The sequence below is a fragment of the Cornus florida genome, unplaced genomic scaffold, assembly GCF_030987335.1.
Source record: "Cornus florida cultivar Cherokee Brave unplaced genomic scaffold, ASM3098733v1 CherokeeBrave_3.0.0_Hap2_Chr02, whole genome shotgun sequence".
Classification (NCBI taxonomy): Eukaryota; Viridiplantae; Streptophyta; class Magnoliopsida; order Cornales; family Cornaceae; genus Cornus; species Cornus florida.
This window is the reverse complement of record NW_026775572.1, coordinates 67,399,634-67,417,211: the sequence shown is the minus strand read 5'-3', so window position 1 is coordinate 67,417,211 and position 17,578 is coordinate 67,399,634. Positions and strand designations below refer to the sequence as shown.

The 17,578-nt window shown below is 39.0% G+C and overlaps 1 protein-coding gene across 2 annotated transcripts in view; it reads right to left on the bottom strand.

Annotated features, from left to right (window-relative positions):
• Nucleotides 1-16,190, bottom strand: part of LOC132295225 (uncharacterized) — a 125,244-nt gene extending 109,054 nt beyond the window's left edge. Inside the window, exons 1-7 of one of the 2 annotated variants that reach the window (XM_059793397.1) lie at nt 15,903-16,190; nt 13,129-13,314; nt 3,258-3,347; nt 2,468-2,541; nt 2,158-2,313; nt 1,680-1,800; nt 1,427-1,482 (exon numbers count right to left, since the gene is read on the bottom strand). In XM_059793397.1, the coding sequence (XP_059649380.1) occupies nt 1,427-1,482; nt 1,680-1,800; nt 2,158-2,313; nt 2,468-2,541; nt 3,258-3,347; nt 13,129-13,314; nt 15,903-16,007 (788 nt within the window). In that variant the 5' untranslated portion in view covers nt 16,008-16,190. The remainder of the gene's footprint in view (nt 1-1,426; nt 1,483-1,679; nt 1,801-2,157; nt 2,314-2,467; nt 2,542-3,257; nt 3,348-13,128; nt 13,315-15,902) is intronic. The other variant, XM_059793396.1, reaches the window with a different exon arrangement.
• Between the last annotated feature and the right edge of the window lie 1,388 nt (nt 16,191-17,578).

Here is a 17,578-nt window from a genome sequence, read left to right as displayed (position 1 = left end):
TAGTTAGCATTTAAATTTAATTTGGGCAATCAGCTTTTGAGTACAACAGTCTATATATTTGGTTTATATGTGTATGATTAATTATATTGTTGGCCGAGAGATGCAATGTTGTACTTGATCAAGGTGAATGATTAATGTGAATATTAATGTAACCTGCAGTAGATTCCACAGGTACTATCAGGTAGCTATAGTAGGTGTATGGGTATGTATGCGTATACATAAGTATTTGATTTATATACAAACAGAACTACAACTCCAATGGACCATGAGAAATCATAGGAGGTGTAGAGCAATTAACACTTAACTGTTTGAATAAGTGATTTAATTATTCAGGTTATGCTATTGTGATTGAATTGGTAATTTGATGCATGTGGAGGTGGATTTGAAGAAGGTATGGGTTGACTTTATGGAACCCTTGAAAACTCATGTTTAGGAACGACCAAACAGAGCACCTTTTTTAATGACTCTTGTTCAAAAATGTAGTTTGAATAGTGGAGAGTTGATAGGCATACATATTAGGTGGATTTGATGGCAGTTGGTGACCGAATTAAGCACCTGAAATCAGTAGTCACGAAAGGGGTTGAAGCTGGTGAGTTTGGGGTCTGCTTGAGGAAGGGGACGAGAGTGTACCAGATCTGCAGTCCCATATGCGCACCAACAGCAAGTGGGAGCGCGTGAGGCTGTTTCCGGCAATGGTTTGGTGCCAGAAAGGACTAAGGAGTGGTTCTGACTCCACTCACCAAGCCCAGCCAGTGGGCCAAATTTATAGCATACTCCATACCTTATTCTTTTGGGTAAATAAGAGTAATTGTAAATCTTTGGGGCATCTTTTGGATTTTGTGGATAGCTTGAAGCTTTAGTTGTAGCCTTTAGCATCTTGTGTATTCTTTGGGAGCGGTGCCTTCTTGAGCGCCTTTTTTAATGAAATCTTACTTGTATAAAAAAAATATTCAAATTATATACTGTCACAAGTTAACATGTTTATGACAAACAATAGAGTGCTACCTGCTAACTATTGCAAATCAACTCATGTCATACAAATTCTTTAAGCCCTCAAAAATCATACCAGATAAAATAATTAGTAAGAAATAAAAAATATGTTTATTTTTAACCATATTCAAGCAGTAAACCTTCACCAAGGGCCTTGTAGCCTGATGGTACTTCCTCACCTTTCAAAGTAAAATGTCGAGGGTTCAAGTCCCCATAGGGGAAAAAGTGGGTGTGTGGGTGTATTTCTTGCCAATGAAAAAAAAAAAAAAAAATGCAGCAAAACTTCCAAAAGCACTTAAATTGAAGGAATATTAATCATATAGCCAGTGAAAATCAGCCGAGTCATGCATGCAAGTGACTGTAATACATGATAATAGCATTTAGCAGAATGCAACTTAAAGGAATTTAAATTGTTGAGGACAGAAAGATTCCTCACTCGAGTATATCAAGTGCAAATGTCCGTTGAATGAAATTGACACGTAACCAAATTGCCTGTAGGATGCAAGCAAATACAAAATTCATTGTTAAGAAAATATGTCAAATAAAAGATCAATTTCTGGCAATATGATGACATTTGTATTGATCACTGCATTAAGAACTGGAATCGATGACAAAACTGAAACAGGTCCCACATGCAACTGAGATAATAGAATCTAGGTAACAGTCTACAAATTTGAATTAGCACATACAGATCCACCTGCAGCTAGAGCTGTCAGGTCTTCAAGCAACCTAAGCCCAAGCTTTCCAGTTTTACTTAGAGTTTCCCTCATCAATGATTTCCCTCCAGAAGCAAATTCATGCTCCAATGACCTGTTGAATCTGAGTCAGTCAAAAAAAATGGTAGGGAGTTCAAATATTACAATTTTATGCCATGAAAGTGAGAATTATCCTTATATGGAAAACCAAAACACCCAACCTTAGATGATTTAAACCAAAAAAAATAATAATAGATAGACACAAAAGGGCACTAGAAATTTAAATAGATAAATAATTGAAGGTATACACACACATATAACACACACATTCCATACGATGGTTAAAAGGAAGAAAAAAATAAGAAACTTTCCAACATATACATATGCATACACACGAAACTTAGCAATTTTACAATCATCTGATCAAAACTTGAAGAGAAGACTGACTTTGACTTAACAAGAGATCACATACTCTGAAAGATTAATACTTCGATTAACGTCACTAGTAACTGAACTAGTTCGAGAAATGTATCCTCCTGAACCAAACTTGCCCACCGGAAGTGATTCAGCACTAACCACGTGATCAAAAATCAATGCTACTGCTTGCCTGAAGGTTGCTGCAGCAGTGCTGAAATAGATTGACATGGAATGAGAAGTTGAATAGTTCAAAAGAGGTTAAAAGTGGTAAGAAATGCAAATACAAAGGGAGAGAAATTAATAAAATAGAAGGGTGATGGAACTCCTCCAGACATCTAAGAATGTTTTCTAATGATTTAACTTACTTTCTCACGCTGTCAGAGGATTTGCTGTTTTCAAGAAGCCGGAGACAAATACCAAGAGCCTGAGCCATGTTCTCCTGAAATTTATAAAACAGTCAAGACAGAAAAGTCAACAACTTCCCCCTTCCCCTTCCCACCAGAAGAGGAAAATATAGAAGATTTACCAAAGGCTTCATTGCCTAGTGGTATCTCCTCTACCTTCCAAAGTGAATGGTGAGGGTTCAAGTCCCCATAGGGGCAAATGAGTGTGAGTTTCTTGCCAAGGAAAAAATAGATATACAATAGAAGATTTCAGTCTGAGAAACCAGACCAATGAGAAATTCCAAAAATATAGCTCATGCATTTTAAACCAACATGAATGCTGCATGTCTTTCATTTTCACGATAGATAATATGGACATTTTTATTCAGGAAAAAAATAATATGGACATTTTCTTTTTTTAGTAGACAATGTTGAAAATAGAATTATTAGCCCCAATAATCTTTCTTCAAGGCCTGGTAACCTGTCAAAAGTACACTTGAATCCTGTATAACTCCAAATTAAAAAAACAGAGATGAATGCCCATAAACACTGATTTACAATATCAAACTTCTTTGTTGACAACTATCCAAACCCTACAGCATCCAAGTATTGTCACATCAAACCACTTTTATCCAATCCAATACTTACAAATCATGAGTCATTATATGCATAAAAGAACAAGTATATGTAATTAAAATTTTGAGAAACACAAATTTTTGTGGCTTGTAAGATTAAAATTTTGAGAAGAAAAAATGCTATGATCAATAACCACCTCATTTTCAGGTTGTAAATGCGACTGAAATATTATCAGTATCGTCTGTAGGGTCTTAAGTTGTACGGTGTCATCTGCCATTTCAGCATGCTGGAAAGAGAAAGAAGAAACAATTAGATTCCAAGTACAAAATTAAATTTCTTATCGCAAATAAAACGGCAAGAAGAATCATTTTTAATAATTATGCAAAAATCACTGCAGAGATTTAAATAATAATTAGAGAAAGAGGGGGAGGGGGGGGGGGGGGGGGGGGGGGGGGGGGAATACCAACAGAAAACTGCAAATGATAATAGCTACGTCACAAGTAATCAATTATCCTTTATTAGCAAGCTATTTAATGGGGAAATCAGCTTGGTAGCTATTTAATGAGTAATACTCATTCGCAAATGCAATATAAAAATTTCTAGCTGCCTATGCAAGAAGAAAATTTACTCACTCATGTACTGTCAGTTGTACATGTATCCTCTGATGAACAATTCTCCTCTCATCATTATACAAATCCAGCACTTTAACCAAAAAGAGAAAGTGAAAAAAAAATATTTAGATTATAGCTACTAGCTTGCTACCAACTAAAATTTAGGAGAAAAACACTAAGGTGCTGTTTTATAAAACAGAAAATTAAGTACTGAATTTTAAGTGCTGAAGTTTTTAAGTGGTAATTAAAAAATAAATATTTTTATATCTTTTTAAATTTTCAACGTTCAACATTCAGTGATAAGTGATGTCCTGTCACTTAAAATTTTACCCCATTTTAAGTGGTGCTTACCGTTTTTAGTAACATTCAAATTGTGTTTTCAAATGCACTTAATTGAATAAGCACTTAATTCTGATTAAGCACGGAATTGAGTTATCAAACAGCATCTAAGTTTTGCCTCTTCTTCAAGGGAAAAAAAAAATACTTTTTACTCAAGTACTTTGCAAAGAAAAAAAAAAAAAAAAAGTTTAAAATGTTTGCCTTCATCCAGAGATTGTAAATGAAGTGCTGCATATCACCTTAGCTGAAATGCCACAAGTAAAATTATAAGCTTAAATGTCCAGATGAAGCCAATTAGTAAAGACAGAACTTGGAAAATATCTTTCTGGGCACTAAGAGGGTGTCAATTATCCTCGTACAATACGTGAACGCCACTGCTAAAGCAAAGGAAGCAATTTTAAAGAAGAAGAACCCTTCTTCTTGAAAAAGGGAGAGGGAGGTGAGAAATCGCATCTCTTATGTCAATTATGAGGGGAAGGATGGGTCAGTGAGGGAGAGGGGAAGTGAGGGGTGGAGAGAGGAGCAAGGAGGAGGTGAATGACATTGTTTCCTTATGAAGCACTGAATCATTTCTTGCAATGTCCGCGGTCTCAATGATCTAGATAAGAGGAAGGTGGTGAAGTTGACGGTGAGGAAGTGGGGGGCTCATGTCTTCTGCTTACAAAAGAATTGAAGGTTTCTTCGATGACAGATAGGTTGGTTAGGAGCCATTGGGGAGGGAGGTTTGTTGAGTGGGAGGCGATGGATGCTACGGGGTCTTCCGGAGGCATCCTCATCATGTGGACGGGAGATGGCAGTCAGGGGTGCCGGGTGGACATTTGGAGAGGTAGGTTCTCTATTTCATGTGCCATTGTATTGGTGGAGGATGGTTTTAGATGGGCCTTCTCCAGGGTTTATGGGCCGGTGGATGATGCAGAGAGACATTTGTTGTTGGGGTTCAGTCTAGTGAAGGGGATGTGATCTCTCCCATGGTGTGTGGGTGGGGATTTCAATGTGGTTAGGTCCCCGACAGAGAGATCTACAGGGGGGAGAGGTCTTTGGCTATGACGCAATTCTCGGAGCTCAATGAGGCCATCATCTTATTGACTTACAGTCGGAGGGTGTGGCCTTTACTTGGTCTAGCAGTAGGGAATCCCCCACTCTCTCCCAGCTGGACAGATCCTTGATTTTTGGGGAATGGGAGGAGAAATTACGGATGTTGTTCAGGCGGCTTTGGTTAGGGTGAACTCTGATCATATTCTGGATTGTGGTGGTTTGTAATCTCGAAGCACCCTGTTCAGATTTGAGAAAATGTTGCTTAGAGCAGAGGAATTTCGGGGGAGAGTTCGGTCTTGGAGGGAGGAGGCTAGGCGATAGGTACCTCGAGTTTTGTTTTGGCTGGGAAGCTTCAACTCCTGAAGGCTGAGCTTAAAAATATAAGGAGGTGTTTGGAAACTTGAAGTGGAGGAAGAATAGGGCCCTTACTGAAATTGCTGAGTTTGATTGGTTGGAAGGGATGGGTGGTATTGTTGAGGGTCGGAGAATTCAGAGAGCAGATTGCCATGCGGAGAAGGCGGAGATTGCTATTTTGGAGGAGATATCGTGGCGACAGAAATCTCGGGAATTATGGCTTAAAGAGGGATACCGTAATACGAGATTCTTCCATAGGCTTGCAAATGCCCACAAGAGGGGTAATCATATCGGGCAGATCCGCGTGTTGTGTAGGGAGGAGGAGGTGTGCAGGGGAATTGCATCCTACTATCAGAGGCTCTACTCAAGTCTCTAAGACTAACAGTTGGAGACCCCGGCTTGGTGGTCTTTACTTTGATTCAGTTTCAGCAATCGAAAGGGATAGGCTTGAGATTCCTTTTCCAAGTAGGAAGTGTTGAAGGTGCTGAAGAGTCGTAATGGTGATAAAGCTCCAGGGCCGGATGGCTTTACTATGAGGTTTCATTGGAGAGCTGGGATGTGATTAGGAGTGAGGTGATGGGCACCTTTTATGATTTCCATTCTCGTGGGCGGTTCGAGAAGTCGTTGAATAAATCTTTCATTGCCCTCATTCTTAAGAAGGGTGGAGCTTCCAATGTTAAGGACTTTAGACCTATAAGTCTAGTGCGGTGCATTTATAGCTTATTGCTAAAGTCCTTGCTGTGAAATTGAGGGAGATTTTGGATGGAGTCATTTCAGAGTCCCAGAATGCTTTTATTGGTGGCCAGCACATTTCAGATTCTGCTCTTGTTGCCAACGAGTGTGAGGATTCTAGGATGCGTGGTGGTATCCCTAGAGTTCTGTGTAAGCTTGATATCGAGAAAGCTTATGATGATGTTAGTTGGAGCTTCCTTTTGTAATTTGTATCGGTTGGAAAGAGATGGATTGAGGCCTTCCATTTTTTTAATTTTTGATAAGTAAGGTTTTATAAAAGGCGCTCAAAAGGGGAAGTGTTCCCAAAGAAGACAACAGTCGACCAAAATCGACTCTATAGCTTTAAGCTATCCACAAAACCTAAAAGACTATCCATTGAATTACAATCCCGCCCATATACCCAAAAAAATAAAGAAGTAAGAATTGTATTTAATAGCCCAAATGGGAGCCAGCTATGGGTCCTTGAAGTAGATGCTTTCTTCGTGAGGCAGGTGAAGACCTTTACTGAACCGATTGAGAAGTTTACTCTAAACAAGTGAAGACTGAGGACTCGATCATCTCAGTCGAGTCGATCCGTTCAACTAGCGGCTAAGCTGTTCCAGATCGTCAGCCAAAACAGTTATGAGGGGTACCTGAAAAGCTCTTGAACTTGCTTTTGGGACATCCGCTGCATGTTCCTTAGCTTGTTGCTGTCCTATTTCTTTTGCGCCATAGACCCCACCAAATACAAAGGGGAGTGGCCCTCCAAGCATCTCTGACTCAGTTCTCCACTGTACACCCTTTCCAAGTCTCTAACGAGTCAACCGTGGATTCTGGGAACACCCATGTAAGACCAAACACAACCAAAAACAAAGCCCAAACATCCCTAACCACTAAGCAATGAATAAGGAGATGGTTGACAGATTCCCCCATCTTCTTGCACATGTAACACCTGTTAACCACAATATGAATTCTTTTTCTAAGGTTATCAATAGTAAAAATGCTTCCGAAAGTGATAGTCCACGAGAAGAATGCCACCTTCAATGGAGCTTTCATCCTCCAAATGGCTTTCCAAGGAAACATTTGTAGAAGGACTCGACCTCGAACACTCCTCTCGGGTTACCCACCCACAGCATCTCGTCCATGCCCACCCCAACCACCACCTATCTATAAATGAATGCTAGGAAGTCTGTAACTTCCAAAAGTTCCCAATCATGAAACTGTCTACGGAATTGCACATCCCAAGTCACCATCCCATTATCAAGACGATAATAGTCAGCGACCACCGCATCTCTAGCCACAGCAATCCGGTAAATACAAGGGAATTTACTAGCTAAATCCGAATCCCCACACCATCTATCTTCCCAAAACCTGACATTACTCCCGCTTCTAATTTTGAACCGGATACATTTGGAGAATTCATCCCAACCTCTACGGATAAGTTTCCAAGAGCCCATACCTGCTGGGATTCTAGCCTCCCTAGACCTGATGAGGAGGGTAGTGGATCTGGGCTTTATCAGGGCTTCAAGGTGGGTAGAGTAAGGTTCATCAGATAGAGGTTAGGAGAAGTATTACCTTTCGAAGGGTGCGAAGCTTACTCTCATGAAGAGTACATTGTCGAGTCTCCCTACATACTTTCTTTCTCTCTTTCAAATTCCTTCCTCTGTAGCTGGAAGGATTAAAAGACTTCAACGGAACTTCCTTTAGGGCGGTCGGGGGGAGGAGTTCAAGTTTCATCTTGTCCGTTGGGGGCACACTTTTATTCAGTTAGGTGGTCTGGACATTAGGACGCTGGTCCCTTTCAACAGGGCTCTCCTTGGTAAGTAGTCATGGAGATTCGGAAGTGAACGACACCGTCTTTGGAGGAGGGTTATTTCGTGCCGTTTTGGAGAGGAGAGAGGTGGTTGGTCCTCTTGTCCGGTCAGTTTAGCTGGAGGCTTGGGGGTTTGGAAATTCATTAGGATGAATTTCCTAAATACATCACATTCATAGCTCAAAATGGCAGGGACATTAGTTCTAGGAGGGTATATGGTGTGACAATCACCCGTAGGATTGCCATTGATAGACATGCCTTGGTTGCCGACTATTATCGGCTTGATAGCGGTGGGTTCAGGTGGGAGATTGGGAGTTGAAAGATGTTTATGGAGTGCTAGATCTTTTGTATAGACGGGAGATGGATGGTAAAGGCACTGACTCCTTTATTTGGGTGCCCTTTCCTCGGTGGAGGTTTCAAATCCGTCCCTCGTTCTATTGTCTTTCCAAATTCTATGGTTCTGATTTCCCTTAAAAGACGGTTTGGCACTCGAAGGCTTCTCTCAAAGTGGCCTTCTTTGTATGGACTGCATAGAAGACATGTTAGTGTCAATTGGTGTTGTTTGTGCAAGAGGGATGTAGAGTTTTTGGATCACCTCCTTTTGCATTGCCTCGTGGCTCACAACTATTGGAGCCTTATTTTTGGTTTGTTCGACATCCAATGGGTTATGCTTCGGACTTCGACGGATTTGATTGACGCTTGGAGAGGTTGCTCAATGGGGGCTATGCCTGTGATTTTTGGAGGGCAATTCCCTTTTGTGTTTGGTGGTGCATTTGGAAAAAGCGGAATAGAAGATCTTTCGACGGGGAGGAATCTTCCATTGGGGCTTTGAAATTTCTTATCATTAGTTCTCTTTTTAGTTGGGTGATGGGGAGAAATTGTAAATCTATAGAAGAGATTATTGATTTATTGGGTTCCTTGAGTCCTTAGGACCTTTTCTCTGGCTTTGGCCCTTGTATGCTCTTCGGAATGTGTTACCCTTTTGAACACTTCCTAATATATTCTTACTTATCAAAACAAAACAAAAAAAAAAAAACAGTTTTATCATAATTATACAATAAATTTGAATTATTGGATATGTTTGTTAGGTGGGCATGGAAGGGATATAACACAGCGGTAGAGTATCACCTTGACATGGTGGAAGTCATCATTTTGAGCCTGATTATCCCTATACCCAATGTGAGTTTTTCTAATTTGACTTGCTCCCCCGCCTGTCTTAATCCCGAATAATAAATAAATAAATAAAAGAGAGAGAAATAGAGAGAGAGAGAGAGAGAGAGAATTGCGATAGGTAGCTTGACAACAAATGTAAAACTTTTGTCAGGACCTATATGAACATTAATCCTAAGAATATACCACTAGGCTGCGTGTTTCCCATAAGCAACGCATTGCATCAGCTTGTGGATGCTCAAAAAATGGGTATGGGGCGCTACATTGACGCCCAGATGTGGTTAAAAAAAGGTAAGGGTTCCCGCGTTTTGCTGGACAAGAACAGGTAAAGAACTTAGAACAGGACGGTAGGCTTAGGATAGAAACTTGGAATATAGGAACAATGACAGGTAAAGAAATGGAGTTGGTAGACACTATGTTAGAAGGAAGGTTAATATAGTATGTCTACAAGAAACTAAGTGGATAGAAGAAAAAACTATAAATTGAAAACAAGGAATATAAACTTTAGTACATGGAAAAGATAAGACAGAAATGGAGAGGATGGGCTGCGGCGAGAAGTGGAGGTCCTGGAGGAGGTGGAATTTCTTTTGCATCTCAATGGGAAATTTTTAATTATGGTGAATGGAGAAGCCTTCTTTGGAAGCTCTAGAGAGTTGAGACAGGGTGACCCTTTGTCCTCATTCCTTTTATTATGGTGGAGGCTTATAGTAGAATGATGAGTAGCACAAAAGCTCTTGGCTACATTAGGGTTTCAGGGTGGAAAGGAAGTCAGCTGAAGGTAACACGTCTTTTTGTAAATGTCATTGTGTTCAGTGATGCGCTAGAAGATCAACTGAGCTACTTGAGATGTGTATTATTGTGCTTCCAAGCAGTGTCAGAACTGAAGATAAAAATTAAAAAAGAGAGATTGTTCCAGTGGGGAACATAGATAACACATTCATTATGGCCAACATCTTGCGTTGTGGTGTTGGGGCCTTCCGGTGTCATATTTGGGTTTACCTTTGGAAGCTTCATCGAGTGTGTTACTAGGAAAGAGGTGAAGAGGTTCAAGAAAAGGCTAGCCACGTGGAAGAAGCAATATCTTTTGAAGGAAATTTGTCTTACTCTAATCAAGAGTACCATCTCGAACTTTCTGTTCCAGATTCCCTCCTCCGTAGTAAAGAGGATTGAAAGACACTTTTATGGGGGGAATGGGAAATGCATTTAAATTCCACTTGCGAAATTGGGAGAAGGTTTGTAGACCTCTTCAGATGAAGATTGGGTGTAAAGAAAATTTAACTTATTTAATAAAACCTTAACGAGGAAATGGCTTTGGAGATATGGAGTGTAGAGAGACCTATTATGAAGGAGAATTATAGAGAGAAAAGTTTGAGAGGAAAGGGGCAGGTGGTGCTCCAAGTAAGTGAATACCCCAACTGGAGTGTGCTTGTGGAGAAGATATTCATAGACTGGAATGAATTTTCTAAACATGTTCGGTTCAAGATGAGAAGTGGGAGACACATCCGATTTTGGATGGATGTCTAGTGTGGAGATAGGCCTCTTGCATGCTTATTTCCGTGACTGTTTAGAATTGCAGCAGACAAGCAAATCATAGTTTCGGAATCCCAAAATGCATTTGTTGGAGGGCGGCAGATTTGGACTCTTTTCTTATTGCTAGTGAGTGTGTGAATTCCAATCTGTGCAGTTGTATGCCGGGGGTTGTCAGCAAACTGGACAATGAGAAAGCGTATGATTATATCAGTTGGAGCTTCTCGCATTAAATTTTGGAGAGGATAGGTTTTGGAGATGGTTGGAGATGGATCCAATGCTGTATTTCTTTGGTGAGATTCTCAGTTCTGGTGGATAGGTCCCCAACGGTTTCTTCGACACCTCGAGATCCCTCATCTCCCTTTCCGTTCATTATGGTGTGGAGTTGTGGAGTAGGGCTTTGTTGGAGGATTCAGAGTGGGCAGGGACTCCTTTCGTTGTTGGAGATTTCTCACCTTCTGTTCAAGGATGACAGTCATGACACCATGGTGTACTGTGCTACAAATAAGGCTTAGTTGAGACATTTGAGATATGTTTTGGTGTGATTTCAGGCTGTCTCTGGCTTGAAAATTTTTTTTTTTTTGGGATAAGTAAAGAAGTATTAGAAAGTGTTCAAAAGGGAAACGCATCCCAAAATCTATCTCTGGCTTTAAACTGAAAGGTAACCTTAAGAAGAGTGAGACTGTGTCAGTGGGGAAGATTGGTGAGAATTGAGATAGCCTCATTGGCGGATATTTTGGGGGTAGTGTAGGGTCCTTTCCAGTTTCCTACTTGGGAATTCCATTGTGGGTGACTTCGAGAAGAGCTTCCTCTTGCAATCTGGTCGTGGAGCGATTTGACAAGAGATTGGCCAGTTGGACGAACCAATATCTTTCAAATGAAGGAGGATAACTCTCTTGAAGAGCAAGCTTTCGAGTCTTCCGACTTACTTTATGTCTCTATTTCATATGCCTTCTTCAGTGGTGAGGTAGATTGAGAGGCTGGAACGAAAATTCTTATAAGGAGGCATGGGAGAGGATCTTAAGTTCCATCTTGCAAAGTGGGAGCAAGTTTGTATGCCTATTCAGCTTTGGGCACTTGGGCGTTAGGAAGTTGTATGTAATCAATTGTGATAATTAATAAGTCCATGATACTGGAGTTTGTCCAAGTTTCAGATATGATTATCAAAGTGTTTGCTCATCAAATTTGAGCTTCACACGATGTTATGGAGAGGAATCTTTTCATGATTCATAAATCATGTATATGCATAATATTATGTGTGTGTGTGTGTAGATAAATAAATGAAGATTGGAAAGGATGTATAAAAATATCTAGAATCACAGTTTATAAAAGTATAGTACAAAAACAGATAAAAAGATAGTAAAACAAGAAAAGATAATTCAAAAGAAAACAGAATCAAGAACTCAAACTTTTGTGATTAAATTATGGACAGTTAAGTCCATAATGCGGAAAACATGGACACAACAAGTGAAGTATCAACCACCGTTCCACAAATATATTACCAAATGTCTAGTGCTACCACCCAAGTAGCATAAGTGCTTGAACAACTTCTGAGTAAAAGAAACATTAGTAAAAAGGTGTAGTTTTGGGAGAGAACGGCCAAGAGAGATGTTTCTATGTGAGATAAGGTTCTTTAATGACTTCTATTCTTGGTTTACCACAAGACATGGCAACTTAACAACTTCTTTTCTTCCTTAGGTGATTCCATCAGTTGCATTTGAATTACGAAATTTGATGATAGGTTTTTCGCGTTCAAGGTAGGAGTTCTCTTTTTTTCATGTCATGTTGTTTATCATGTCTTATCTTGTTTTAAATTTTCAAATGATTATTTATTATATTGAATTATTTAAAAGTGTTTTATGGTAAATAATTTACTTCCTATTCTATTTAGAATATGACAAATAAATTTTTGGGCTATGTCATTGTGATGGAGAAGTGATATTTTTTCAAAAAAAAAAAAAAGACATGCTGAATTCAGTTGGATTTTAGCGATGGAAGCCTAGTGTGACGGAACATCGAATGAATGGATGCCACCACCTCTACAGGGGTACTGTAGCATCCTTGTGAGACGCGTAGAATTGCAACGATCCAAGGGTTGAAACCCTTAAAATATTTTTGAATTATTAGAGAATTATTGTTTGGTTACTTTATAGATTTGGTTTTCTTTTCATCACATTCCAAATGCTCGGGTCTTATAAACTGGGGTTTGGGCCATGATGCTTACATTTTGATATCCAATATGGCAGTAAGAAATTAACAAACAATATGCATAGTGGAGAAAATTTGTTTGCATAGAATCAACTACACTACAGCTGACACTTCACATGATCGCATATACTTGTTACAGATTAAAAAAAAGAGAGAGAGCATACACACATGAACACCATACCAAGTATCCATACAGTATATACAAATTCTTTAGTCCTACCATGTCAGAGCATATAATAATCCATTTTCAAGTAGGAATGACCACATTGCACAACATTGCACACGGACGTTAAACTTACATCTTTGAGGGTAGCAAGTATCTCCTTCAAAGCTGAAGGAGCTACCGCATTATGGGATATGAGCTTTTGCAGGCAGGAAAGTCCAATAACACTCAGTTTGACAGTTTTGACCTCACAAGCCATCAGAAATATCCGTAGAATATCCTCGTTATGCGCAATTTCACCAGGGCTCGACAATGAACGAAGCTGCAAGTTAACATCAGAGAGCTCATCAATTCCGGAAAAAAAATGCCAACAATAAATTGTTTTACAGCCACAATTCGACTTCCAAACGAACCAACTGTAAGTTGTCAGATCACTACCAAAACCAAACATGACTTAAAAAGAAGCAGCAATTTCAACACCATTTGGTTGTAAACAGGGGAGGAGACAGAGGGGGGCCAGCAGGGGCCATGGCCAGTGTTGTTAAAGGCGCGCCTAGGCTCGAGGCTCAAGTTTAGCGCCTGTTGTCATCGCAGGCTCACTGATGTTTACTAGGCGCGCACCTCGGTTGCGCCTCGTCCTGTTTGTGAGGTGCGCCTAGGCGCGCCTCACTGATATTTGTTTAAAAAAATACGATTGTTCTATTTCTTAAGCCAAAAAGGGTACTTTTGGCAACTTAATAAAAAAAAAAAAAAAAAAAAAGGCTCAATCATACGATATAAGGAACCTAGGCGCGCCTCACTGATATTTGTTTAAAAAAATACGATTGTTCTATTTCTTAAGCCAAAAAGGGTACTTTTGGCAACTTAAAAAAAAAAAAAAAAAAAACTCAATCATACGATATAAGGAACTTTTGTTCAAAAGAACCAAAAAAAAAAAAAAAAGCCCAAGAGTCAAAGTGTTAACCGAACAACGATAGAATGAGATTGTGAGACGAAGACAAAGCCCTATTTGCAAAGATGAATGACGAAGCCACGTCATTTCTTTCTTTTCTTTTCTTCCTCTTCTTCTTCTTTTTTTTTCTTTTTTTTTTTTCTCTCTTCTCCTCTAGATCTCTCCTCTCTTCTTATCTTTGTTTACATCTCTCTTCGTCTATTTCTCTCATCTCTCTGTCTTCTTTTTTTTTAACTCTGTTTTTTCTTCTTTTTTTTCTTGTTAACAAATTTTTTTTTTTTTTTGGTTAACATATTTATTTCTTTTTGTGCTTCGTTTTGTCATTCAAAAAACACATTTTGCTTTGCCTTTCAAGAAAACAAATTTGTACTCTGTTTTATGGTTGTTGGATGCTTGTATAGTTGATGGATTTACTTTTTTATATTTGATATTAATTTTTAGAATATTGATATGACTTATGAGATATGAATGTTATTATGGTAGTTTAAATTTTCAATTGTATGCCTCACTTCACTCAGACGCGCGCCTCGCCGTGCGCCTCGCGCCTAGGCTCCAAAGGACCTCTAGCGCCTTAGGCCTTTAATAACTATGGCCATGGCACCCCCAAAAGTTTTCAAAATTTTGTTTATACCCCACATAAATTATTTTTTTATATAAATACCTCTACTTATGGCCCCAAAACTCATAAAAATATTCATTGGCCAACCCAAATTTTTCCAAAGCACTTATTTATTTGCCCCAATAATAATGAATTTACAAATATAAAAAAATTTGTGTAATCTCAAAACTCATACAAAATTTAATTTGAGCTCAAATCTTGTCCAACAAAAAAATAAATTCATTGTTTTTAGTTTTTACTACTATATCATCGTTTCATTTACATTTACACTTACATATACACAACTATAAAATTCATTATATGAATTCAAGAATGTATCCTCATATTATTTAAAAAAATACATGAACCTTCCTCATTAGCCGTTTTCATGCGAAGTAGTAAAAATTAAAATATTGTCATACCAAGATCACAAGAATGCCAATAAAAATAATATCATTATATATGCTAATATTTTTAGTTGTCACTTGTTTGATGACATATTTTATAACTATTTCTTGTATAAGTTATTAAAACACATCTATATTTTGTTCCTGCTAGCTAATTTTGTTTTGTTTGGTTAAAATATTATATTTTCTCTTAGCACTTCTCTATTTAGTTCTTGCTAATTGTGTTTTGTTTATTTAAAATATTATATATTTTTCTTAGCATTTCTTTAATTTGTTCATGCTAAGTGTGTTTTGTTTAGTTAAAATGTTATATTTTTCTCTTAATATTTCATTAAGTTAACAATGACATGTTTTCAAAAAGTGAAATCAAAGGATTCATTTTTTTTTACACAAATTAAAACAATTGTTGAATTAAATTTTAAACTTGAACAATGTTTTTTCTTCACAACTTCTTCTTTTATATATTCCTGGCCCTAACTCTGCAATAATGGGAATCTTTCTTAGTTCAGCCCCCAAATTAAAATTCCTGGCCCCCTGGTTGCAAAGAAAATGCAGTAAAATAAAGCAAACTATTATTAAATTATACTAGATGTCCCGTTAGTGAGGAACCCAGAACAAATTGAACCCAACTGAGCCTAATTCAATCACTTGATAGAGTTGAACTGTTTTCCAAAGGCAGAACAATACAAGAAATTAAATATTTCTACTCCAATTTAAAGGTTTCCCGTTATTTTTTCTCTTCTTTCGCTAAATTTCTCAATCACCAAACAGAGCATCAAAACGACAATTTTTAACTGACTTTAGAATCTCCTGATCGCCCAAAAATTAGAATATCGCACAATCACAATATATGAACGAAACGTCAGTTGCAAAAACCACACGCTCAATACATTCAAATACAAGAAATAAAATAATTATAATTTTAACTACTATATTACAATGAAAGATCCAACCTTCAATATTGCGTGCTCGGCACCGTCCTTCACGGCAGGGTACCTCCGGCGAGCTTCCGCGGAGAGAGCGCGTAGATCTGACTCCAAAACTGCCATGAAAGCCATCTCTCCCTCCCCTCTATATATATACGTGTGTATATATATATAAGATGGAATTACAGGATTTGAATTTATGAATGAAATGTGAAGCGGATAGACATTTTCTTCAGATCGGAAGAATTGTGTAACGTTGAGTGTGTAGATCTCTTCTATGTGAGAAACAGTGACAGAAGATTGTCGTTCGTCGACTGTTTTGTAAAATGGAGAAGTGGATCCACAAAGTACTTTGTTTGGGCCGGGTTATCATGCACAATGGTGGGCTGGACAAGGCCGTTATGGGCTGAAACTTTATGGCATTGTGTAACTTGCGATTTTTTCTTTTTTCTTTTTTTGTCTTCTTTTTTTCCCGGTTAGATAAAATACTCACACATCTTAAAAGCCATGTTACGCTTCTAAAATACCTTTTGAGTGACCTAATGTTAGAATTTGTAGGATCCTACTAATGCTACGTTTAGTGTGTAGAAATGGAATGAAATGGAATGTTCATTTCAGCTATTCATTTGTTTGGTGTGTAGGAATAGAATGGAATGGTCATTCCATTGAAATGAAAATCCATTCCACAACTAAACCTACGGAATGGCCATTCCATTCCCAAGTAATTATTTTTAAAAAATTGACTTCTCAAAAAACCATCATACTTCAAGTTCAAAAACCACCAACCATCTCCTTTCACTACCACCGCCTTCCACCACCACAACCACTATCGCCACTACCACCGCTACCTTTACCACCTTTCACCACCATCACCACCACCTTCCACCACCATAGCCACAGCCTTACACCACTGCCGCCTCCTTCCGCCACCACCATTGCTGCCACCGCCTTCCACCACCACCGCCGCCGCCGCCGCCTTCCACCACCGCCATCGCAGTCTACCACCTTCCATCACCGCCACCGCCACCTTCCACCTCCGCCACCACCTTCCACCACCATCGCTGTCGCAGCCACTGCCACCGCCACCACCTCCCACCACCACTGTCGTCGTAGCCACCGCTACCACCACCGCCACCACCACCACCACCATCGTCACCACCTTCCACCACCGCCGCCGCCGCCTCCATTGCCTTTCACCGCCACCATAGTCACACCACTATCTCCTTCCACCACAACCACCACACTACTGCCACCGTCTTCCACAAACACCACTGCCACCTTCCACCACCACCACTGCCACCTTCCACCATTGCCACCACCGCCACCTTCCAACACCACCACCTACACCACTACCATTTTCCACCATCCACCACCACCATTTATTTTTAAAAAATTATTAGAGAATATCATTTGTTAATTTAATTTATTTGTTACTAAGATGGATATTTTGGAGAATTCAATTAGAAATTTATTCCATTCTAAATTTTAAATTGGTCCAACCAAACACTAGAATGGTTATTATCATTTTATTCCTACACATTTCATATTTATAACCAAACAATAAAATGAGAATGACCATTCCATTCCACTAACATTCTCATTCCATTCCCACTAGCATTCCATTCCATTCCTACACACCAAATGTAGCATAATATGATTACCTAATTTCGTAAAATAAAACTAGGCATAAAAGTAGGCTTAGT